Raw genomic sequence first — 25,064 nt, forward strand, 5'->3', positions numbered from 1 at the left:
CCCGAATTCTCACGTTCAGGTTCAAATTCAGTGCAGCCTCCCTGCTTGGGTGCAGGATCTGATCTTGGGAAACAAACTCCCTGGGTTCACGCCCCCAGGCTCAAATTCAGCGCTGTCTCCCCGTGTGGGTGCGGGATTTGGTCACAGAAAACAATCTCCCCAAGGTTGCATTCCTCGGCTCAAATTCAGCACATCCTCCCTGCCTGGGCTTGGAGCCTGGGTGAGGGAAACAAACTCTCTGGGTTTGCACATCCAGATTCAAATTCAGTGCAGCCTCTCTGCTAGGGTGTGGGGTCTGGTTGTGGGAAATAAACTCCCCGGGTTTGTACCCCCAGGCTCAAATTCAGCTCTGTCTCCCTGCGTGGGTGTAGGATCTGGTCGCAGAAAACAATCTCCCCAAGGTCCTGCACCTATGCTCAAATTCAGCACAGCCTTCCTGCCTGGGCACAGAGCCTAGTTGTGGGAAACAAATTCCCCTAGTTTGCACATCCAGGTTCAAATTCAGCGCTGTCTCCCAGCCCTGTGTGGGCGAGGGATCTGGTCGCAGCAAACAATCTCCCCAAAGATGCGCACTTGGGGTCAAATTCAGCAGTCTCCCTGCCTTGGCGCGGAGCCTGCTCACGGGAAACAAACTTCCCGTGTCGGACACCAAGGCTCAAAGTCAGGTCGAGCTGCGGCTGCTGTGTGTGTGCAGGAAGCCCTGTTGTGCGGCGTGGTCTGGCAGTTCCTATCCGCTGCCGTGGGGACAGTGGGGGAGGGGGATTGGCTTTGTGACTCACAGAAATCTGCAGCCGGGGTGCCTGGAGTCTTGGTGTCCCTGGGTCTGCAGGTGTGGTCGCAGGTCTCCTGCCAGAGCGGCTGTAGGGTCCAGGTTTGCTACCGAGACCAGACTGGGTTTAAGTTTGTTTTTAAATAGTACATTACAGGGTTTTTTTTGTTCTTGTTTTTGTTGTTGTTGTTCATCCTCACCTGAGGATATTTTTTCCATTGATTTTTAGGGAGAATGGGAGGGAGAGAGGGAGAGAGGGATAGAGAGAGAAAGAGAAAGAGGGAACATTAATGAGAGATTGACACATCGATGGTTGCCTCCCCCACACCTTGACCTGGGCCAAAATTGAACCTACAACTCAGGTACGTGCCCTTGACCAGGAATTGAACCCATGACCCATGTGTGGTGTTTTTAATCAAGAGGGATATCTGGATATCAGCCCCACACCAGACCCCTCAGCCTAGGCTTCCAGTGCTGGGAAGAAAAGTCCCCATAACTTCAGGCTATACAAACCAATGGGGATTGAGGATGAGAAAAATGGAGGCTGCTGGGGTCCCAGGCAATTTCTCTTAAAGATCCCATGCAAGGACTTACTCGGACTCGCTTCCTCTGAGCTCCAATGCTGGGGCAGCAATTTGAAAGGAACCAGGGACATACAGGAAGGAATAAGTTTGGCATCAGGACAAGAGCTGGGCCAGGGGCACAGCTTTCTCCAGACAGAAGTGCTGGCAGAAGCCATTGTTCCTTTCCTGAGCCTTCCCTATCACAGTGCTGACAGGCAGGTGCCATATCTGAACCTCTTTCAAACTGTCTCACACTGTTTATCCTGCCCTGGTGATTTACTGAGACCCCGCCCCACCCAACCTCTTCCAAGCCATTTCCGGTGCTTTGCCATACAACTGGCCTTTCTTGCCTTATGCTTTGGACTTTACTAAAATCTCTTAAGCGAGCAGCCACTGACCTCAGCATGCTCTGTACCTCTTGTTAAGTGGCCCCAGGCCCAGCACTAGCATCAGGCCACCTTGGTTCATATATTGGCCTCTCCTGGGCACCTCCAAGCCTATCACAAGTAGCAAGCCATCTGCAGATAGCTCAGTAGCTCCTACCAGGTGGCCCCAAGCAGGGCACAGGCAGTAGCTGACTTTGCATCTGCCAGGAGGCCCCAGAACCAATGCACCCAGTGAAGAGCTTCAGACCACTCCAGATTACAGCCCTACCACCTCCATGAGCGACACACTCAAGGAACAGACTTTGTGATCACCAAAGCCCCTCTGAAACAAGTCCTGCTCCATAGGGTGGATACCTGCACAGCACAGCTGGACCACACCTGCAGACCCAGGGACACCAAGACTCCAGGCACCCCGGCTGCAGATTTCTGTGAGTCACAAAGCCAATGATCCCCATTGGCCTTGGGATCACTCCTTCCAAGTGATGCCAACAGCAATCAAGGCTCAACTACAACTACAACAGCCCACATAGGGGCACACCTGGAGTTCCCAGCTCAGGTGACTGGGGAGGCTACAGAACTGGGTCCTACAGGATATCTACTACACAAAACTACTCTACCAAATCTTGGAGACAGGAGCTCTACTTAATACATAGACACAAACACAGGGAAGCAGCCAAAATGTGGAGACAAAGAAACATGTTACAAATGAACAGGAGAAATCTTCAGAAAAAGAACTAAATGAAATGGAAGCAAACTACCAGATACAGAGTTCAAAACAATGGTTATAAGGATGCTCAAGGAAATTATTGAGAACTTCAAGGGACTTAGAACTTTAACAGCATGAAAAAGGACTTGGGAGCCATAAAAAAAAGAACCAGTCAGAAATGAAGGATACATTAGATGAAATGAATAATTTACAGGTAATAAATAGTAGAGTCGAGGAGGCTGAGAATCAAATCAGTGATTTGGAATATGAGGAAGCAAAAATCTCCCAATCAAAACAGCAAAAAGAAAAAAATATGAAGATAATATAAGAAGCTTCTGGGACAACTTCAAGTGTACCAACATTCGCAGCATGAGGTTGCCAGAAGGGGTAATGAGGGAGCAAGAAATTGAAAACCTATTTGAAAAAATGACAAAAACTTCCCTTGCCTGATGAAAGAAATAGATACACAAGTACAGGAAGCACTGAGAGAGTTCCAAACAAGATGAATCCAAAGAGGCCCACACCAAGACACATCATAATTAAAATATCAAAGGTTAAAGACAGAATGTTTAAAGCAGCAAGAGGAAAGCATTTTGTTACCTATAAGGGAGCTCCCATAAGACTGTCAGTTGATTTCTCAACAGAAACTTTGCAGGCCAGAAGGGAGTGGCAAGAAATATTTAAAGTGATGAAAAACAAGGACCTACAACCAAGTCTACCTAGCAAAGCTATCATTTAGAATTGAAGGTCAGATAAAGAGCTTCCCAAACAAGAAAAAGCTAAAGGAGTTCATAACCACCAAACCAATATTTTAAAAAATGTTAAAGTGTCATCTTTAAGAAAAAGAATCCAACAGTTTCTTCTCAGTGGTGGGCCCTTCTTGGACAGAAGTCTGATCAAGTTTGATGTTTCATAGAGGCTAGAACCCTCTAGGTCTTTCTCCTGGCCCCTTGTACATACATGCTTTTAGGGCGGGCAGAATCCTTCTCAGTTTCAGTAACTGTCCTCGAAATGGCCCAAGTGCTTTCAAATGAATACTCATTGGTTACTTTGGATTTTCACTTCAAATCTGTCAAGGCATCCTGTTCTTTCCTCTACATTCTCTCACATAGGCACTGATAACACACAAGTGTTATGGCTACATACTTATCTACATTGTCCTCCTATATTGTAGGTGTACAAAATAAATCTACCTGCATTCTTGGGTCTTTTGGGGTCTTACAGATATTTTGTCATCCAGTTTTGTTGTAAATGTTATTTCATGAGCATTTGTTTTTGAAATCTATTTGCTCTCTTATGTGGATATTTGGGAAGATCCAAATTTTATGCTTACACTACAGCCATCTTCAAAGCCCATATATTGAATTTCTTTAAAATAACTTTTTATTGATTTGAGGGAGAGGGAGACGGAGAGAGAAACATCCATGTGAGAGAGAAACGTCAATCAGTTGCCTCCCACACTCACCCAACCAGAGATCAAACCCACAATCTGTGCATGTGCCCCGACTGGGAATCCAACTGATGACCTTTTGGTGCATGGAACAACACTCAGCCAACTGAGTCACACTGGCCTGGGCCCATATATTGATCTTTAAATACACTGCTGATTCAAGTTGCACATGTTATTTTTAAAATATGTTTTGCGTCTATGTTCACTGAGTTTGGCCAATAGTTTTTTATTTTGTTCTATTTATTAACTGTTTATTTCAGTGTTGTAGTAACTTTGTAGAATTATTTGTATAGTTTTTTTATAATTTCTGTACTCTATCAGTTTATATAATGTGAGAATAATTTGTTCCTGAAAGTTTCATAGAACTTTCTCATTAAAACCACCCCAGTTTGATATCTCTTTAAAATAGATCTTTAACTACTTTTTTCATTTCATTATAGTAATTGGTCTGTTTAGCCTTTCTAAATCTTCTTGAGGCATTTAGTATTCACCTCCACCTGCCAATAATTGGTCTGCCTCTCTGCATTCAGATCCTCTAACAGTGCTCCCTCATCCTCCAAAGTAAAATCTGGTTCTCTTTACTCTATGCACCCTGCTCACAGGATTCTCATCATTCCATTTATATTCATCACATTGAACTGTTTTTGCCTTACCCCAAATACATTTAGCTTTGACTTTATGTAATAGAAATGATTGCTCATTTTTAAATGCTTTTATTTTCCTAACTATGTCTTGTGGGAGAGTAGAACTTGCTTTGTGCAGAGGCTAGCATTATCCACAGTTTGTTGTTTAATACATACCTTGGGGTGATGATATGTAGTGATGGGAGGGAAGGTAGCAGCAGGGGAGGAACAGTTACCAAGCGACTTCCTGCACACAGTCATCTAGCAGAGCCTCCTGCTGCACCACTCTGTGATTGTGATGAGTGGCTATGTGCCTGGGCTGGCTGGGTATGAGCCCAGGGTAGTTCCAGGCCTCAGTTCCACTCTAAGCCTGTGTATGTAGTACTTACGTGTGTGTGTGTGTGTGTGTGTGTGCGCGCGCGCGCGCGCACGTGCTATTATAAACAACACTGCAGTGAACATCCTTATATCTGCCTCCTTGCTCATATGGGCCAGTGGAATTGTTACCCCTTCATGGACTGTTACCACTTGCTCAGAGAACAGAGTTGGATGACTCAGGAGGCTTCTCTGCCTCTAGCCTTGCTTCTTGAAAGGGACCTGGTAGTGAGTGATGTATATTTAAAAGTCAAAGAGTTCATATGAGCACTGTCCTGCTGAGGGGTTGGTTATCTCTGACGAATTACTCAGGGCCTATCAATGCAGTTTACCTGAATTTGAAGAGATTCCAGTGTTCTCAACTCCCCATACCTTCTGATACCAAGAGGTAGAGATCAAGAATCTCTGTCACCCTTCTCCCCAACACCTGGGGAATTGGATCTGCTGAGAAGAAATGTAGTGACTCCCAGTGTCCCAGTATTCTGGAATGCTGAAATGAATTTTTACCACTGATGTCTTCTGCAAGGTTCTCCCAGAGATGTCTGGAGCTGTGGCCTAGAATCGAGTCATCTGCCATTGGGAGGTATAGTTAGGTGCCCTCTATAAGACTGTCCAGCAGGTGGTAGTGTTAGTTTTTTACACCAGTTGGGTAAATCAGGGTCCCTATAAGTAATACAGAAAATGGGGAAAGAGTAGATGACAGGGGAAACAAAGGAACCCCCAAAAGAGGTGTGATTTAGGAGTAGATAAGTGCTACCATCAGTGATGACTTGGGCTATCCCTTGGTACCTGGGTTATAGGAAGCAATTCCGATGCAATACTCTTCACCTGAAACTCCTACTCTATGCATTTGCTCCATTAAATGGCAGTCAGGCCCTAGCCAGTTTGGTTCAGTGGATAGAGCATCGGCCTGTGGACTGAAGGGTCCTGGGTTCGATTCTGGTCAAGGGCATGTACCTTGGTTGCAGGCTCCTCCACAGCCTGGGCCCTGGTCAGGGCTCTTGCAGGAGGCAACCAATTGATGTGTTTCTCTCACATTGACATTTCTCTCTGTCTTTCCCTCTCCCACTCTCTCTAAAAATCAATGGAAAAATATCCTCTGGTGAGGATTAAAAAATAAAGTGTCAACTTTACCCTTTAAAAAAAATGACAATCAGGATAAACATGCCCTTTAACGGAACATACCAGGTGAGAAGTTGTCAGCAGGCTAATTACAGTGCTCATAGATCAAAGAAGGCTCTTTCACCAGAACTGTCACTTCAGTTTGGCTAAGGGTCCTGTTTGTGCTCATAGTCTCAAGCTGTCTCGTAGGCACACAGAGCAGGGCAGAGGGTAACTGAACAGTCAAAATGTTTAGGGGTGCCCGGCTGGGGAGGCTTGGTGGTTGAATGTTGACCAATGGATCAGGAGGTCATGGTTCAGTTCCAAGTCAGGGCACATACACGGGTTGCGGGCTCAATCCCCGGTGTGGGGCATGCAGGAGGCAGCCAATCGATTCTCTCTCATCATTGATGATTCTATCTCTCCCTCTTTCTCTCTGAGATCAATAAAAATATAATTTTAGCCGAGGCCGGTTTGGCTCAATGGATAGAGCGTCGGTCTGCGGACTGAAAGGTCCCGGGTTCGATTCCGGTCAAGGGCATGTACATTGGCTGCGGACACATCCCTGGTGGGGGGTGTGCAGGAGGCAGCTGGTCGATGGTTCTCTCTCATCGATGTTTCTAGCTCTCTGTCCCTCTCCCTTCCTCTCTGTAAAAAATCAATAAAATATATTTAAAAAATATATATATATAATTTTAAAAATGTTTAGGGTATTTGCCAGTTGTGTTTAGTTGTTCATTAATTGAGAACATTTTTTGTAACATGATTTAAAGAAAGGGTATTTTTCTTTGTTTTCAAGCCCCATTTTTAAATTGGGTTGTTTGGGTTTTTTGTTGTTGATGTTGAGTTGTAGGAGTTCTTTATATATTCTGAATACCAGACTCAATAAGATAAATGATTTTCAAATATTTTCTCTCACTGTGTGGACTGCCTTTTCACTTTCTTGATAGTATCCTTTGATGCACAAAAGTTTTAAATGTTGAAGTCAAATTTATATTTTCTTTTTTGGTTATTTTTATTTCAGATCCCAGAAATCATTTACAAATCCAATGTTGTGCAGCTTTTACCCTATATTTGCTTCTAAGAGTTTTATAGTTTAGCTCTTATGTTAAGGTCTTTGTCGATTTTGAGTTAATTTTTGTTATAGAATGTGGCAAGGGTCTAACTTTATTCTTTTGCATCTGGATATCTGGGTTCGATTCTGGTCAAGGGCATGTACCTTGGTTGCAGGCTCCTCCCCTTCTCAGTACCATTTGTACTAGTTCCATTCCATTGTTATCAGAAGAGGCACTTTTGGATTAAAATTGTTTTTCTTGAAATAAAAAAAAGAGACACTTTATGTTTCAGTCATGTGCCACTTAACAATGAGGATATTTTATGAGAAATGCGTCACTAGGCAATTTCAACATTGTGTGAACCTCATAGACTGTACTTACCCAAACCTAGATGGTGTAGCCTACTGCACACCTAGGCTATCTAGTGAAATAGCCTATTCCTCTTAGACTACAAACCTGTATAGGATGTTACTGCACAAAACAATATGAGATTAAATCAAGCACAAGAGAAAGCAATGCAAGAAAGAGATATGGTAAGCCTGTGATGTATGAGGCCATTTCTGGCTAACATGGCATGCTGGTTTACAGAATTTTTTTATGTGTAGAAAGAATACACTCTAAAATGATGATTAAAAGTACAGCGTATTAGATACATAAACCAGTAACTCATCAACTATTACGTACTGTACATAATTGGATATGCTATACTTTTATTTTTTTAAAAGGTCTGATATACCTCAAATTTTAATAAGCCCAGCCTGCACCCTCTCCAATCCAGGACCCCTCGGGGGATGTCCAACTGCCGGTTTAGGCCTGATCTCTCACAATCCGGGACTGCTGGCTCCTAACTGCCACCCCCCTCCCGCCAGCCCGATTGCCCCTGACTGCCCCCCCCTGCCTGCCTGATCACTCCTAACTGCTTCTGCCTGCCTGCCTGATCGCCCCTAACTGCCCCTCCTGCCGGCCTGATCACCCCTAACTGCCTCTGCCTGCCAGCCTGATCGCCCCTAACTACCCCCCTGCTGGCCTGATCACCCCTAACTGCCTCTGCCTGCTAGCCTGATCGCCCCTAACTGCCCCCCTTGCCGGCCTGGTCGTCCCCAACTGCCCCCCTGCTGGTGTGGTTGCTCCTAAATGCCCCTCCCCCGCCAGCCTGGTCACACCCAACTAACCCCCTCTTCCAGCCTGGTCACCCCTAACTGCCCCCCCTGCCAGCCTGGTTGCCCGCAACTGTCCCCCCGCCAGCCTAATTGCCCCCAACTGTACCTCCTGCTGGCCTGGTCGCCCCCAACTGCCACCCCTGCCGGCCTGGTCGCCTCTTACTGCCCCCCCTGCCAGCCTGGTTGCTCCCAACTGCCCCCCCCTGCTGGCCTGGTCACCCCAACTGCCCCCTCTGCCAGCCTGGTTGCCCCTCACACCCTCACCCCCTCCAGCCTGGTCGCCCCACACAGCCTGCTTGTTCAGTCATTTGGTCGTCCCTCATTTACCCCCCTGCCGGCCTGATTGCCCCACGCAGCCTGCTTGTTCAGTTGTTTGGTCATCCCTCGGGCTGGCTCTGGGCAACTGGGAAGCTGACATCTGAGGCTTGCCTGTGCCTCAGGCCAGCCCTGGGGGGCTGAGGGGACTGGGGGACTCCAGGAAAGCAAACTAATGGATATAGAGTTCAAAACTACGGTTATAAGGTTATTCAAGAATCTTCTAGAAACCTCCAAGAAATTTAATGAGACCCTCAAGGATATGAAAAAGGACCAACTACAAATTAAGCATACACTGACTGAAATAAAAAATAATATACAGAGATCCAATTGCAGACTAGAGGATGCCAAGAATCAAGTCAAAGATTTGAAATACGAAGAAGCAAAAAACACCCAACAGGAAAAGAAAAAAGAAAAAATAATCCAAAAATACAAAGATAGTGTAAGGAGCCTCTGGGACAACTTCAAGCATACCAACATCTGAATTATAGGGATGCCAGAAGAAGAGAGAGAGCAAGATATTGAAAACCTATTTGAAGAAATAAGGACAGAAAACTTCCCCTACTTGGTGAAAGAAATAGACTTACAAGTCCAGGAAGCACAGAGAACCCCAAACAAAAGGAATCCAAAGAGGACCACACCAAGACACATCATAATTAAAATGCCAAGAGCAAAAGACAAAGAGAGAATCTTAAAAGCAGCAAGATAAAAACAGTTAGTTACCTACAAGGGAGTACCCATACGACTGTCGGCTGACTTCTCAATAGAAACCATGCAGGCCAGAAGGGAGTGGCAAGAAATATTCAAAGTGATGAATAGCAAGAACCTGCAACCAAGATTACTCTACCCAGCAAAGCTATCATTTAGAATTGAAGGTCAGATAAAGAGCTTCACAGATAAGAAAAAGCTAAAGGAGTTCATCACCACCAAACCAGGATTACATGAAATGCTGAAGGGTATTCTTTAAGAAGGGGAAGAAGAAGAAAAAAGGTAAAGATAAAAATTATGAACAACAAAGTGATAACAAATAGATATCTATCAACAAGTGAATCTACAAATCAAGTGAATAAAAAATCTGATGAACAGAATAAACTGGTGAATATAATAGAATCAGGGGCATAGAAAGGGAGTGGACTGACAATTCTTTTTCAGTGTTTGATGTTAATCTGATCATGTGTATGTTTTCATTTTAGATATTGTTTATTTCATCTGCAGAAGTTCCGAGATTTGGGTTTATACCTTCCATGATCTCATCAAGCTCTACCTTCCTAATATCTGAAGCATATGTATAATATCTGTTTTATTGTCCTTGTCTGCTGGTTCCTCTATCTCTTTCATTTTTAGGTCAGTTCCTATTCATTGATTTTTCTTATAGTCATGGTTCATATTTTATCTTTTTTGCATATCTCACATAGTAGTTATCAATCCACCCTTCATTGCCTACTTGTAATACTGGAACATTTCTCCTTTGTCAGCTAGCCTGGTGCTAATCTTGCCAGTGGAGGGTGCTGGAAGGGAAAAGTCCTCTTTTCCTGGTTCTATGTGCTTTGCTTATCACTGTTCTGTGATGTGGACTAACATGTGGGACACATAGGGGTGCTCACCTCCGGTGAGTTTCCATGGCACTTTCTCTGGCGGCTTCCTAGCTACAAATTCAGCAGCACTCTCACAGGTGCCAGCGGTGAGGTTATTTATATATCTGGAAGGGGACAGGCACTGCCAGGCAAGTTCCATGGGAACCCCAGCTGGCCTCCTGGTAGCTTTCTGGTGAGGTCATCAGCACCTCCACCCTGGTGGCATCCTAGCACTCTTTGCAGACAGCTTCCCAGCTAATTTTGTTAGCATCCTAGCAGGTGGTTGTTACCCCTCGGCCTTGGTTTTGGAGAGCCATTGAATTTCCATCCAGTGGGCTGTGACCACCCATCTCCCAGGTTGGAATCCTTCCCTTGGTTACCTCTCTTCACCCTAGGGCAGTGGTTGGCAAACTCATTAGTCAACAGAGCCAAATATCAACAGTACAACGATTGAAATTTCTTTTGAGAGCCAAATTTTTTAAACTTAAACTTCTTCTAACGCCACTTCTTCAAAATAGACTCGCCCAGGCCGTGGTATTTTGTGGAAGAGCCACACTCAAGGGGCCAAAGAGCTGCATATGCCTCCCGAGCCGCAGTTTGCCAACCATGGCCCTAGGGTATTCTGTAGAGTTCTCTTTTGTTCCCTTTTAGTTAATTCCCTATAAATAGTTAATAATTCTTTATATTAACTTCCATTGTTTAAAATACCATGTGATTTCTGTGGCCTGGCTGAGCCCTGATAGACGTGGCCATTTTATTATGGGATACTGGATATTGTGAATTTATGTTGTTGGTTGCTAGGTTTTGTTATTTCTTCAAATAGTTTGAATCTTGGTCTGGCATGCAGTTAAGTTCATTAGCATCAGTTGGTCCTTATAGGCTTGCTTCTGAGCTTTGTTAGGGTGGGTCCAGAGCTGCCTTTGGTCTATGGCTAATTTAGCCCCATTGTGAAGGGGGATGCCCTTCTAAGGATTCTACCCAATACCCTGTGAATTAGGAGGACTTTCCACATGGCTTGTGGGAACACAAAATATTCCCATCACTCTATGAGCTCTGGCAATTATTCTGTCTGCTCATTTCCAAGGATTCTTGCCTGGTCCTCCTTGCGTAGTTTCTCTCACACAGGTACAGACCTGTCCTCAGCGGAAGACTCAAGGGACCCTCTGTAGTTCCTGGAGCTCTGTTGTCTGTGCATCCCCATCCCCTAACACTCTGCCTCATACATTCTAGCTACCTGGGCCTCCCTGACCTGCTACCTCTCCTTCCCGGAGATGGCTGGGTCTGAGTTTTCCCTCTTTACACTGTAGCCTGGAAACCATATCGGCCATAGCTGGTACAGTCATAGGGCTCAGTCTACGGTTTCTCTTCTCTTGGGGAATCACTGCTCTGCACTGGTGTTCAGCGACTAAAAACACATATTGTCCAGTTTTATCATTGTTCAGGGTCCTTTTACTCTAAAATGAGTTCATACCCTGCTGGCGTGGCTCGGTGGTTGAGCGTTGACCTATGGGCCAGGAGGTCACAGTTCAATTCCCGGTTGGGGCACATCCCCAGTGTGGGGTGAGGGAAGCAGCTGATCAATGATTCTCTCTCATCATTGATGTTTCTGTCTCTCTCTTCCTCTCCCTTCCTCTCTGAAATCAATAAAAAAAATTTTAAAAATTAAAAAATAAAATGAGTTCATAAACAAATGATCAAAAAATGGAACAGCCTGTCAGGAGTTTGATGATATTTTAGAACAGGTGGTGCCTTCTGGCTAATATGACTGACATTAACACTCACTTTTTTCTTTTATTAACCAGTCACTGTATGAATGGGAACAGCAAGATGGCACAGCAAGCTCATGTTTTACCAGCTTCAATGGCTACCATTGGTGGGCTGAGGTACCTGGGAGGATTACTGCCTTCTCACAGGAGACCAAGTGAGGAAAGGAACAGATCACCCATGAACTGGCACAGACAGAACCTCCCTCCGCACTGCCTCCATGGCCACCATGACTCCAGCAGTCTTCGGATGACGGGGAAGCTGGACCAACAGGACCCCTCCTTCTAGCCATTCTGCCTTGGTCAGAGGACCAGGTTGGAGAGCACTGAGTTGGACTCATCCCTGGCTTCCGGCGGCCATCTCTGCTTCTCTGTGAGGCTCTATCCATGGCTATAGCTGGGTGAAGTGGCTGGTGGTGGCCAGTGCTGCCCTCCTACACCTCCATGCTTGGGGCAGCTGTGCTTCCCTGCGGGCCACCCAGAGTCTGGAAAGTCAGCCTCACAAGGTGAGTGGAGTGTAGAAGTGGGGTGAGAACCAGGGCTGCTCCCCAGAGCCTGGAGCTTACAATTCCCAAGGCGGCCACAGTCTGTAGCTGCCTTTCCTGGTCTCCTCCGAGGGGCACCTCTTCTTTCCACAGCTGGCACTCTGTGCATCTCAGGCCCCTCCCTGGGGCAGTGCCAGACCTCTGGGTGGAGAATGGAGGCAAGGCCCTGTGTCTGCCCGCCATCAGGGCCCAACATAAGCAGGTGGGACAAGTGCAGCGTCTTTCCTGACGGCAGGCCTGACAAGGTGACTGTTTGGAGGACAGTTGGGGAGAAGGCTGAGGCACTGGTGAGGATGGTTCAGTAGAAGCCTTTCTCCTCATACACCCGAGCCCCCCACAAGCTCTCACTGTGCATGTCCTGTCCCCCAAGAGAAGAATTTAGCTGTAGGACTGTTACAGCTTATGGTGTCCCATGGTGGTGCAGGGAGAAGCACCAGGGGAGTGTCCTCCCCACTGGTAGGGCCACATCACCTCTGTCCTGCACTCTGAGGTGCAAGGATACTCAGAGCATGGAAGGTGGGCAGAGGGGTGGGGAATAGTGGGCATGGTGACTAAGGGATGTGGGGAAGACAGCAGGAGCAGCCTTCCTAGCTGGCTCATCCAGAAAGGAGTGGGCAGAGTTGGAAAAGATGCCCACTTTTGGGACTCGGGCGTGAGGTTCCGTGGTGGGAGCTGTGGTGGCCTCTGTGTTGTGGGGCAGCACCCTCACACAGGTGCCAGCCCCTGGGGCCATTTGCCCACATGACAGTCCTACTGTGCTTGGGCACAGGCGGTCCCCTTCTCTCCGTGGAGATAAGCCCACGCCAGCTGTGCTCTGGGTCCTGCTCCCTGGCGGTCCTCAGCCTGTCCTCTGGGATCTCCATGACAGAGCAGAGTCGTTCTGAGCTCTGCTTTCTGGCCAGGCCTTACTGAGTATTGCTCTGAAGGCTCCTTAGTCCATGGAGAGCCTCCCTCCCTTCTCATTAGGAGCTGTCACTTTGGTGCTCCCTTATCTCTCATGCCTCTGTCCTATCAGGATTTGGGACATGGAGGCTGAGGAGAATGGCCCATGACAGAAGCCTGTCCTCTCAGTCATTCATCAGAGAGGACCAAGTCAGCTCCCCTGTGTGAGATGCTCACACTTAAATGAGACAACCAGCGTAGCTGAAGAGGGTGCAGTTCTCAGGAACCATCATTACCCATCTGAAGCCGTCATTGGTCATTTGGCTGAGGGGGCAGAGTCCCCAGAAAGGATGCAGCCCTAGTGCTGGCAGTCCCAGGCCCCCAGGCTTCTCCTCCACGAGTGAGGTAATAGCCCTGAGCTGAGGATAAATGCTCCTGTTCTCAGAGGGGTGTGGGATGAACTTCTAACATGTAGAATTGCCATGCCTTGGCGCTGTGCCATCTCACTTTTAGGACTGGCTAATGAGGACAAATACCATAGGGTTCATATGAGCATACGGAGGCCTTCAATCCTGGAGATTCTTGGTTGGGCAGAGGGGAATGGGCCATGTCCCATCTGGCTTTCTCATTGGCTGCATACCTCTGCATGGGACATTTGTAGCCCAGAGATGTCCACGTGGCCTATGCTAGTTAGACCAGCTTGCCTAGTTATCAACCCACATCCCTTCCAACTCTCCATTTTTAGTGATTTCCTTCCAGGTAATGAAAACCTGCTTCTGGCCGTGGAGTAGCTTGCAGTAGACCAACTGCCTGCTGAGGACTCAACGGCCGTAACTCAGAAGGCATCAGCTTGAAGGTCTGCAGAGTCACTCCAGCAGCCACGACTCAGAGGGGAGCTCAAGGAGGTAAGCCCTGCTTCCTGCCTGGCTTTTCCCCTCGGGCTGGGTAAGGTGGCTGCTAAGAGGCAGAGAAGCTAGAGGAGCTCCGCACAGTTGTGCAGGGCGGGGAAGACCAAGCCGGGAGTTTGGGCCTGACAGGAATCAGGACCTGAGGGCCAAGGTTCCTGCGAGGAAGGAGGCCAAAGAAGTGCCGTTGGCAGCAGCAGTTTTCTCTCAAGGCATTTGCTGGTGATATTGTTTAGGTAAGAGAAGCAGAGAGTGCTGGAAAGCAGAACAGGATTTTTGGCAGTTCATGGTGCTGGGGAATTGTTCAGGGTGTGTCAAGGAGGAATGACCCCAAGAAATATGCCAGACTCTCAGCTGGGACCTTTGGGGGTGGCACTCTGGGAGTGGGGGCAAGCCACAGGTAGATTGGACTTCGTAAGGACTGCAGACAAGCTCAGTTCCAGCTGAGCCCCCGATTGGACTATGGCAGCCTGTCCCACTGTTGCCCATCCTGGAGGGAGACATCATCCTGACTCTCCACCATTCTGACATACACAATGCCTGACAGTCAGGTTACTAGGCAACTGAGAAACAGGACTGGGGGCGGGAGCAGTGATAGACCCACCAGAGGTGAAGATATTGGAGCTATCAGACATGGACTTCAAAATAACTGGTTAGCATAATAAAGTAAATAAAGAAAATGAGTTTCACAGAGAACTGGAATTCATAAAAAATTAAAATTCTAAAGCAAAGGTGCAATAACAGATGCTGTGTTGCGCTCAAAGCTGAGTGAGCTCCAGAGGAGTAAGGAGAATTCTTGTGTTTGCTGCAGTAACTGCATCAGCCTGCTGAGATGGCAATGCAAGCAGTCAAGAGGGTGAACATTCAACTTCCACCTAAAGTAAATCCGATTTTGTATATAAGGAATTTGTCTTACAAAATCATAGCTGAAGAAATGTGATATATTTGGGAAATATGGACCTATTTGTCTAATCAGAATGGGGATCACACCTGAAACTAGGGGAACAGTTCATGTGGTCTATGAAGACATCTTTTTTTTTAACTTTTCACCTGAACATATGTTTTTATTGATTTTAGAAAAAGAGGGAGGTAGAGGGAATTAGAGGGAGAGAGAGAGAGAGAGAGAGAGAGAGAGAGAGAGAGAAACATCAATCAGTTGCCTTCCGTACATGCTCCTACCAGGGATCAAACCCGAAACCCTTTGGTTTTTTTTTTTGTTTTTTTTTTGTTTTGTTTTGTTTTGTTTTGTTTTTTTTAAACCCGAAACCCTTTGGTGCACAGGACCAAGCAACTGAGCCACACTGGCCAGGGCTGTGAAGATACCTTTGATGCCAAGAACACATGGTATCACCTGTCAGGATTCAGTGTTTGTAAGAACCTGTGGTTTTGTACTGTAATGCCAACAGGGCATTTTAGAAGATAGACACAAAGGAGAAACAGTTGAAGCTTTTCAAGGAGAAATACGGCATCAACACACATCTACCAAAGTAAACATTTTCTGCATTTTCATTTTTGACTGAAACCCCATAAATCACCAGCACTACCCTTTTCGATTTTAATTAATATGGTGATTTCTTATTTGAGGTTCAAAATGACCTGCTTGAAACTTTGATACATGTTAGAATATAATTGTTAGTAAACTTGTAAAACATGTCAGTGTTTTCTCTTGAACTTTCCCATCCTGTTTGATATGGAGGTGGGGCCGGGGTGGGGGGCGGGGGACAGCAGCTGAAACATATGAAGAATTCTTTGGTGGTAGGTGGTCCTGGAGCCTTAGCTTCTTGAGAGCAGGGAGCTATTTGTACTAGTATTCTTTTTAAAAATAATTCTTCATTGTTGAAAGTGTTGCATATGTTACTCTTTCCCCCCCCCATTGGTCCCCTCCAGCCTGCCCCGGCCCCCTCTTCAGGCCCTCACCGCCCATTGTCTGTGTCCATGGGCTGTGTATATATGCATACAAGGCCCTTGCTATTTGTATTCTTAATGCCTCCAGTGTGCAATCTATCAGGGAATTTGTTAGGGGGTTGTCATTTATTGAATGTCTATTAATAAAGAAATTTTCATAGTAACTCAGTGAAGGTAGATATCTCCATTTTGCAGATAAGGAAACCAAAGCTCATTATGTTGGTTGAATGAATAAAGTGCTTACATTAAAAAAAAATAGGAGTGGCCTCTTTGCCTCTTTGCACCACGCAGACACGGCACAGGCCACCGGCACCATGAAGATCTGGACTTCGGAGCCCGTCTTTGACCAGCCATGGAAACTGTTACAACAGTGCAATGTAGAAATACCCAAACCCTGTGAACCCAAGCACGGTTGGAGTTGGTATGTTGGACAGACATATAGATCCTTCTGGAAAGTTGCACAGCCATAGACTTCTCAGCACAGAGTGGGGACTGCTTTTCATTGTGAAATCTCTTATTGGTGCAGCAAGAACCAAAACACATAATACGTGGAAGAACATTCTGTAGTTGATCCTGTAAAACAGTGGAACTTAAATCCACTAACATATCATTTACAAAAATGCTTTCAGTAGATGAGAGACTTACATATAAACTACAGCCTTAGGACCCAGAAAAAACTGTTTTGACTCAAGACCCCATAATCACTATGAAAGGAGTCAGTCTCAGTAGTTATCTCAAAGGATTGATGGCAAGTACGATATCTTCAAATGCCACTAAAGAACTGCATAGAGTGCCAGGAGAGAATCGTTGAAGTCAGGGACCAGATCTTCCAGGATTTTTATTTAACTCTTTGGTTTAGAGCTTGTATAGGATTTTGGTTTAAAATATGGACATAAAAAGAAAAAGAGGGTTTGACCTCACCCCCAAAAGGGGGACTATTATAATAATGAAATAAATGAAACATCACTGTCATTTAAATGTAGATTCTTTTGAGAACACCTTTTGCATATAAAATAAAAATCAGTTTATACACCAAAAAATACAATACAATTCAGTAGGTGGATTTAACAGGAGTTAGAGACAGCTGAAGAGGGGCTCAGTGAACTGGAAGACAGATGAATAGTAAATATTCATAAATAATAAATAGCAAATGCCAGTGCAACCAGCTGGCACTATCCGGTGAGCTTCCTTGTCCTGGCCCTTCAGGGTCCTGCTTTTCCCTTCTGTAGAACTTCAGCCTTGGGTGGAAAGGGGGTGCTGTGAGAAGGCTTTTTTGTGTGCAAGAGACGGGGTGGAGGGGAGGTGCCTGGAAACTTGGAGGACGTTTTCCATAGCAACCTTGTTGGGAACATTGCTAGCACCCTGGGAGTCCAGTCAGTAGACTTCTGTGGCGAATGAAAATCTTTAAGGGCCTTGAGATTATTATCAGGAATACAAGTATGTTTGTGCTCATGGACTAAAGCTAAAGGTGTACTGACTTCTCCAACATAACCTGAGAAAACGCCTTTGCTTCTCTCCTGAATGTAGAGTACAGAAAAGGAGCATTGAGGGGCAGGGTGACTGGGGAACCAATAGAGGCTTGTCTGTGACTTGCAAAGGGGGCGCATACGTTGTTGTTCAGGCCTCATGTAGTGGATGAACTCGAGTGCTGCCTGTTCCACTGACATTCTGAGCATAGCATGGCAGGGGTGAGGAAGCAGGGGCTGCTGCTGAGCGTGACTGTGAGGCTGTTTTGGATTGTAGCAGTTCAGACGTCTGTTCTGAGAAATTTTCCATCCTGGGTTAATGGTTTCTTTATAATGAGGGCTGGTGACTTGTGGCTGGACCAAGGCCAGTGTGCTGAGTTGAGAGGACTGCTGACCCGAACAGGTTGATTGACATGGGTTAAAGCAATGTCACAGCAAACAGGTCAGCCCTTTATCTGTAGTAAAGGATACAAGCCCCTTTGCCCTCTAAAATGCTGTCTGTGGGGTTAGCAAACATGACTTCTGAGGGGAAGGAGTGATCCTGGGTGGAGTCTGACAGAAGGGGGGCATGCTTGTGGGGCCACAATAGCCGTCAGCTCCTGGGATCTCCTGGTCAGTTCACCCCGGTGCCCAGAGGGCCCTTGGATGCCTCGCAGTGTCCCTCAGGCTTCAGGACAGGAGGCTGTGCTGTGTTCCCTGAGGAGGGCCCACAGGAAGGGAAGTTCGCTCTCTGTAGCCGGGAGGGCTGCCCGGGAAGGTGGGGAGCAGGAGGCAAGTGCATAACCCCACTGCATCCAACTTGGTCTGTGGAGCGCCTGCTCACTGTAGGCACCGTTTTGGGCATGGGGCAGTTCACGGACAGGGTGGACAAGGTGTCTGCTCCTGTGGGGCTTGTGTTCTAGCTCGTCCAGAGGCCGGTGCGCTGAGTTGAGGCCTTAAATGAGTATAAACAAGTAAGAGCAAACACATTAAAACACAGAAAAGAAGTGATAAGGGTCATGAAAAGTGACACTGGGAGCATGTGGATGGGGAGAGAACAGCCTCCCTGAACAAGTGACATTTGAGCTGAAATGGGAATGACAAAGTGGCCCTGGGTAGTGAGTACTCCAGGCAGAGTGGAGGCCCTGAGCTAGAATCGCTCCGGTCTTGGTAAGCACCGTCTCTCACCTAAAGGACAATGAGAAACCGATGACAGTTTGTACGCAGGGGAACAACACGATCTGATTGCACGTTCACAAGATGTGCCGGGTGACCACTGCGTGTATGCAGGAAGGACCAGTGTGGTGGCTGCAGATCCCGGAGGAGTGCAGACTCGGGATGCATGTGGGACAGGGCTGAGGGGAAGCGGGGACACGGATTTGGGTATCTGAGCATCTGGATGGAGGCTGGGCCATAGTGTGAGTGCAACCAGGGACTCAGTCTGAAGTCTGGTTCTGCTGCTGGGGTTGAGTGGAGATTCCCAGCGGCAGGCGAGTCAGGAGTACTTCCTGAGCAGGTGGGAAAACACTGACCCTCAGGACTTGACAGCTGATCATTGTCTGTCAGCCCACAATGTCTGACAATTTGAAATCTTTCTTGTCCTCCACATCCATTTTGCCACCAATTCCTGTCCTAAAGCTACAGTTCTCCCCCCCTCACCATCCCTTCTGCTCTGCCCGCCCTTGTTCCTTTCCTACCACAAGCCAACCTGCTCGCCTTCCCTCGTCCTAAGCCCAGCCCTGCGCCTCACAGTGACCAGAGGCTCTTTCTAACTTGCAAAACTGGGTATTTAAAGCATTTTGAGTTATTTCGATTTTGATATTAACTTTTATCATTTCTAATGATGCATTGTATTCAGTTGCGTGGCTTGTAAAATTTTTGATTCATCAAAATTTTTTAAATTAAAACTTTCAAAATATTCAAAAGTAGAGACTAGTATAATGAACCTTCATGTACTCACTACCCACCTTTAGGGCCAACATTTTGAAGCAAATTCCAGACATTGTATCATTTTATCCTTAAATATTTCAGTGTGACTTTGAAACTAAGGATTATGGAAAACATAACCAGAGTGACATTACCAAACCCAACAATCTAATAATTTCATTACTTACCAATCAGTGTTTTAATTTCCTTGATTACATCTTAAGTGAATTGTTAAGCAACAGGTTTTTTTAAATGGTCAAAGAAATTGTTTTATAGGATCCTGACAAGGATGACATATTGCATTTAGTGATATATTTCAAGTTTCTTTTAAACCTGTTAGTTTCTCCTCTCTTCTTCTCACTCTTTTCCCCCTAAAAATGTATTGGTGAGACCACCCTTGGTCCTGTAGTTTCCCACAGGATGGACGGTGCTGTGTACCCGAAATGCTGGTGACCATGAACTTCTGCCCCTAGAGTTTGATCAGATTCTAGATGGCCTTCTCGAGTTTCTTCCTACGTGCTGTTGTATTCTCTGATCTGGAGGCTGGTTGTAGCCAATGATAATCAGAGCCTACATGAAGGGTTGCAAATTGTGGAGCCTGAAATCCTAGCATCCTTCCAAATTGTTAAGCTGTAATACTCCATTAAGAGAAATTTGTCTCAGTAGTGCCATGTGCATTCTTTGACTTTGTTTGCCAGTTTGCAGAATAACAAGTTGGCTCCCTCGGTGACTGGTGAGTTTTTTACATCGGTACGAACTCACATGCATAAATATAATTGAGATCTTTAATCTATTAAAATTTGAACACTTGAAATTATTCATCTCATTAGCAGTTTGTAGACTTGAAAATTTCTTTGTGACAAGATATTTAGCATGTTGTAAATGATGAAGGCCATAAAAGAAGGCATATCGTATAGTAAGATACATGATTCAGTAATGCAGGCATTCCCCTTAGGTTTGTTAAATCCCAAACATTCTTAGTTCACAGCACCTCTACTTAAGGTTCAGTATTTTAAGGGACCCCAGGCCTAAAGAAATACCCAAGTTTTGTTTATTAGGTAAGTCCAAACAACATAGTGTTTATGTCCTAGCTATTTACAGTAGACATTTGGAAAAGTAATACAAATTTAAAGAAAAAAAAATTTTCATTTCGTTTTGTAAGTAACCACAACTACTTACAAATGGAATGTGTGTGCCTGTCGGATTTTTCTTGAATCTTAGTATCATATTGGACACTGCTACCCTTTTGCCTGTTCTACACTGATTTCACCAGTATTTGCTTTTTCATTAACTGCCAGAAATCTAGTTTTGCAGAAACATGAAATCAGGGAAAGGGATGTAGCAAGATATGTTGAAATGATGAGGTGTCCAAAAGTGTTGAGAATCACTGTCCCTCTCAAAAGTGAAATGCATCCTGTGGTGCCAGAGTTCACTGTGGGGCCCAGGGTGCCTCAGCACACTGTTGGCGACCAGAGCTCTGCGTCCCACCCTTTTCCCTCTGCTCCGTGGGTGTCCCTCTCCCCTGGCCCCACAGCTCTCAGGGATGGGTCACTAGATCTTGTCACGCCCGACAGCCTGCACGTGTCGGGTTTCCTTTCCATTTGTTCCCAGCCTCAGTGCTTGGAGGATGTTTTTCTTTATCCTTTGATTTCAGCCACTTCAGAGCTCAAGACTGGCTCCAATTTCATTGTGATGTGCTGTTTCCCCTACCTGTACTGGAGCCTGTTTAACCAAAAGGGTGGCAGACTCTCAGGGTTAATGTAAAAACAGCTCACCCTGACCAGAGACAGTGGTCTGCTGTCAGTGCCCATTTCCCTGCTGATGTGACTTTGAAAAATGCCAGAAGCACCCTTTCCTTCCCTGGCACCTTCTGCATTTCCAGTGTGGGACCCGGTCCAGGTGGAGCGTACCCCCGACTCCTGCCATTGGTGTTGGGCTTGGCCCTGTTGCTGGTTAAGACCAAGAAAATGTGGGAAGAAATGACATTGTGCAAATTCCAAGCTGAAGCATCATGTATTTCTTTACCCCTGTGGAAATTTTCCGTTAGATGAGCATGCCCTGGGTAGCTGCAGCCCCTTTAGCCTTGCCCCAGAAGTGGTCCGGAGCCCTCCCAGCTGATCTGTGGCCTATGAGTGAGAAAAAGTTGCATATTGTTGTACACATTGAACTTTGGGGTTGCTTGTTAGACAGCAGCAGCTGACTGGTAGAAATAGAAAAGAGATCCATGAGAGGAAGGTAAAAGAGTGATGGAAAGACACTCGGAGAGGGTTGTGTTCTTAGGGAGGGAGGGATTTTTAAGGAGATGTGAAATGATTCGTCTGTGGAGTAATGTTATATCCATTGATACTTAAAATAATCCTCAGAGGAAAGCAGTGGTTTTATCCCCTTTTTATAGATGAAGATTATTGAGGCTCAAAGTAGTGGAAGGTGCACTGGATGAGCCTGTTCCAGGCCCCGAATCCCTGACTCCCCTGGGCTGGGCTCTTCCCCAGGCTGTGCTGCCTCTCATGCTGGCCCAACTCTGTGAGGCAGCCGACATGGCAGCAGAGCTTGGCACTTTGTACCAGTGGGGCCTTGCTTCTGGTGTGTTGGGGAGAGGGCAGGACTGTAGCTGGGAGCTCCCCACAGCAGAAGGGGTAGCATTTGGTTCAGAGAACAGGGGAGCCAACAGACAGGTGCCTGTGTCCCATGTGCTGAGAACTGGAGGGGCCGGGTACCCAGAGTGTGAACCACAGCTATACCACCTGTGGTGTGTTCGTATCTGGACAAATGCTGGACCAGGGCCCCCATCTAGTTTTGCTCACATGCTCCCCTCAAAAAGTCTGGCGAGTTTGTCCAGGAAAGAAACTCATGGAAGAAAGTGGTCTAGGCCAATGTCTTGCTTGGTTGACATCTGGATTTTGACATGCTTAAAGCTATCCCAGCCCTGACAGGTGTGGCTCAGTTGGTTAGGACATCGTCCCATATACCAAAAGGTTTCCGTTTGATCCCTGGTCAGGGCACATGCGGAAGGCAAACAGTTGGTTCTCTCTCACAATGATGTTTCTCTCTTCCCCTTCCCCTCTCTCTGAAGTCAGTAAGCATGTCCTTGGGTGAAGATGAAAAAAAGAGAGAAAAGAAAGCTATCCCAGCCTCAGGGATTGAGGACAGGAGATCCAGCGATCAAACCTTTTAAGACTGCAGTGGGGCTCCTGGCAGCTTGAGGACCAGGCCACCTGATTTCATCTACAGACACCTTGTCAGGGGACACATGAGCTGGCTGGCATTCCTGCTGACAGCCAGAGCCGTCCATCTGCAGGTTTTCATTACTTCAGAGGGCTCTGGTCGTGTGAAGTTGATTTACCGAATGAACTGTTTTTAATCCCCGCTGTGTCCCTTCCTTCATGACCAGCTGGCCTGATCTGTGGCACTTTTGTGACTTAGGCCTTGGTCCCTACCGACTGCTGCTCTCGAGCCCCCCTTGCTCCCAAACTCTAGCCCCACACAGCCCTACACCCTTCATGGCAACAACAGCAAGACCCTTCCATCCCAGGGAGGGACCCTCCCCTCCCCACACGGGACAGAGCCCCCTTGGATGGGGTGGTGGGCTTCATAATTGCACCCCGAAAGGTATCCATGTCCTGATGATACCTGGAAGCTGAAGCTTACATGGCAAAAAAGGACTTGGCAGATGTGATGAAGGAACTGGAGATGGAGAGATGGTCCTGGATTATCTGGGAGGACCTTAAATCCAACGCCCCGCATCTTTGTGAGAGGGGCAGTATGCAGACGGAGGCAGAGGTTGGAGTGCTGTGGCCACACGCCAGGAACACCAGGAGTCCCAGAAGCTGAAGAGGCAGAAAGGACCCTCCACAGAGCCTCTGGAGTGCGGCCCTGTAACACCTGGATTTCAGTCCATTAGATGGACTTTGGACTCTCTGCCCTCTAAAACTGTTAGAGATTAAATTTACTTTTTAAGCCACCAAGTTTGTGAATACAGATGGGAGCCAAGGGTTCCAGAAAGAAATGACTGGCCCCAAGGCCTGTTGTGAACCCTCCCAGATACTGCCTACCACTCCGCCTGGAACACAGGCCTCTTCCTCCCTCAAGAAGGCTCTCCACTGCCTCGCTGGCAACCGTGGCCCCACAGTCCCCGCCCCTTCCTGGCACCCAAGCCTTGAAGCTCCCACGGCTGCATCACACATGTACCCCATAGAGCAAGCATGTCAAACATGTGGCCGACGGAGTTTGACATGCTTGCCATAGAGCCCCAGCTTTTAGCCAAGTTGCCTGCAGCCCTCACAGCTAGTGGATTAAGAAGCAGGGTTGGGATTGGTAAGAGACCTAGTGTGCTCCAGGGCCACCATGGGCTCTGTTTGCAACATGCAATGTGGGGAATCTGGCTTTGACCACTGGCTCCAAGGTCATCTCAAGTCCTGCATCCTGGAGGGCAGCCAGGACCCCGCCCTCCAGAGCACACCTGTTCCCCATCCCTGGGAGAGAAGCATGTGTGAAGGACAGACACACTAGCCTTTGGCCCAATTACTAGATTTTTAAAAACTAAGTGCAAATAGCATCAGGTGCTCTTTTTACAGCACCAGGAGCCTGTGCCTGTTAAAATAAACACATGCCAACCACTCACAACGTGGGAAAGCCACACAGGCAGCGCCACTGTTCTGCATCAGTCAGGTGATGCCGGGAAAGGTCAGCCACCTGAGCCTTTAAAACCCCGGCGCGACGAGCATTCCCTGTGTGGGAATTCAGAGCTGTAGCAGCTCTGCGTGGGCCTCTCAGCTGTGTTTCTTAATACACTTCCCTTTGTAAATCATTTTTATTTTCTTAAAGGAACGAAAGGAGAAAATTGATACCAAAGAATATAAATTCCTGGTTCTTGGCAGAATACCCATCGCCTTTGGTAGAAGTTACATTTCAGGTGAGTGTGTCTAGTCTCAAGAGCTGTGTGACTGTGGCCAGTTGGCGGGTAGGCACTAAACCCAGAGGCCTGGTGGGGTCCCTCTGGGTGACTGTGGCCAAGCTGGCAGGAACTCTGGCCAGGCGAGAGCCTGGAGCAGGGAGGGCAGTGAGCCAGTGTCCTGAGGAAGCACATGGGGTCCCTCTGGGTGACTGTGGCCAAGCTGGCAGGAACTCTGGCCAGGCGAGAGCCTGGAGCAGGGAGGGCAGTGAGCCAGTGTCCCACTAGCCTGAGCGCCTCCTCAGGCTGGGGACCCTTATAGGGGCTTGTCTTCTGGTGTGTGGAGGGGTGAGAAGACTCTGGTGTCCGGCTCTCTGCATGCTGGTGAGAGAGTTGAGGCGCACCTGGCTGCTCAGTACTGCCCATGAAGCCAGTTACTCAGCTTTGGGCTCCACCAGCTCTGCATGGCTGGACTGAGGGAAGATGGGGCACTGTCTTCTCTAATCCAGACCCACATGCAAATGTCCCTCCTCCTCCAGAATGAAGGGAGCCAGGCTGATGGGGGTGCTGCTCACCCTGACTGGTGTGCTGCACGTGGTCCTGCCCCTGAGAATAGCAGCCTTCAACATCCAGACTTTCGGGGAGACCAAGATGTCCAATGCCACCCTCTCCAACTACATCGTGCAGGTAGGTCCAGGCCAGCAGTCAGTCCTGAAGGCAACCAG

At 47.1% G+C, this 25,064-nt stretch overlaps 1 protein-coding gene and 2 pseudogenes across 4 annotated transcripts in view; all 3 read left to right on the forward strand.

The window, feature by feature from the left end:
* DNASE1 (deoxyribonuclease 1) overlaps positions 1-25,064 on the forward strand; it is a 43,018-nt gene that overhangs the window by 15,078 nt on the left and 2,876 nt on the right. The window contains exons 1-5 of one of the 4 annotated variants that reach the window (XM_054714670.1): positions 1,056-1,131; positions 11,880-12,346; positions 14,013-14,172; positions 24,273-24,360; positions 24,879-25,026. In XM_054714670.1, coding sequence (XP_054570645.1) covers positions 24,880-25,026 — 147 coding nt within the window. In that variant the 5' untranslated portion in view covers positions 1,056-1,131; positions 11,880-12,346; positions 14,013-14,172; positions 24,273-24,360; position 24,879. Of the gene's footprint in view, positions 1-1,055; positions 1,132-11,879; positions 12,347-14,012; positions 14,173-23,750; positions 23,763-24,272; positions 24,361-24,878; positions 25,027-25,064 lie in introns of those variants that run through there. The other 3 variants (XM_054714669.1, XM_008141652.3, XM_054714671.1) reach the window with 3 other exon arrangements.
* On the forward strand, positions 14,992-15,766 carry LOC129148801 (splicing factor 3B subunit 6-like; annotated as a pseudogene).
* On the forward strand, positions 16,392-16,979 carry LOC103286317 (PRELI domain containing protein 3B-like; annotated as a pseudogene).

This window comes from Eptesicus fuscus, chromosome 4 (assembly GCF_027574615.1).
Source record: "Eptesicus fuscus isolate TK198812 chromosome 4, DD_ASM_mEF_20220401, whole genome shotgun sequence".
NCBI classification, from domain to species: domain Eukaryota; kingdom Metazoa; phylum Chordata; class Mammalia; order Chiroptera; family Vespertilionidae; genus Eptesicus; species Eptesicus fuscus.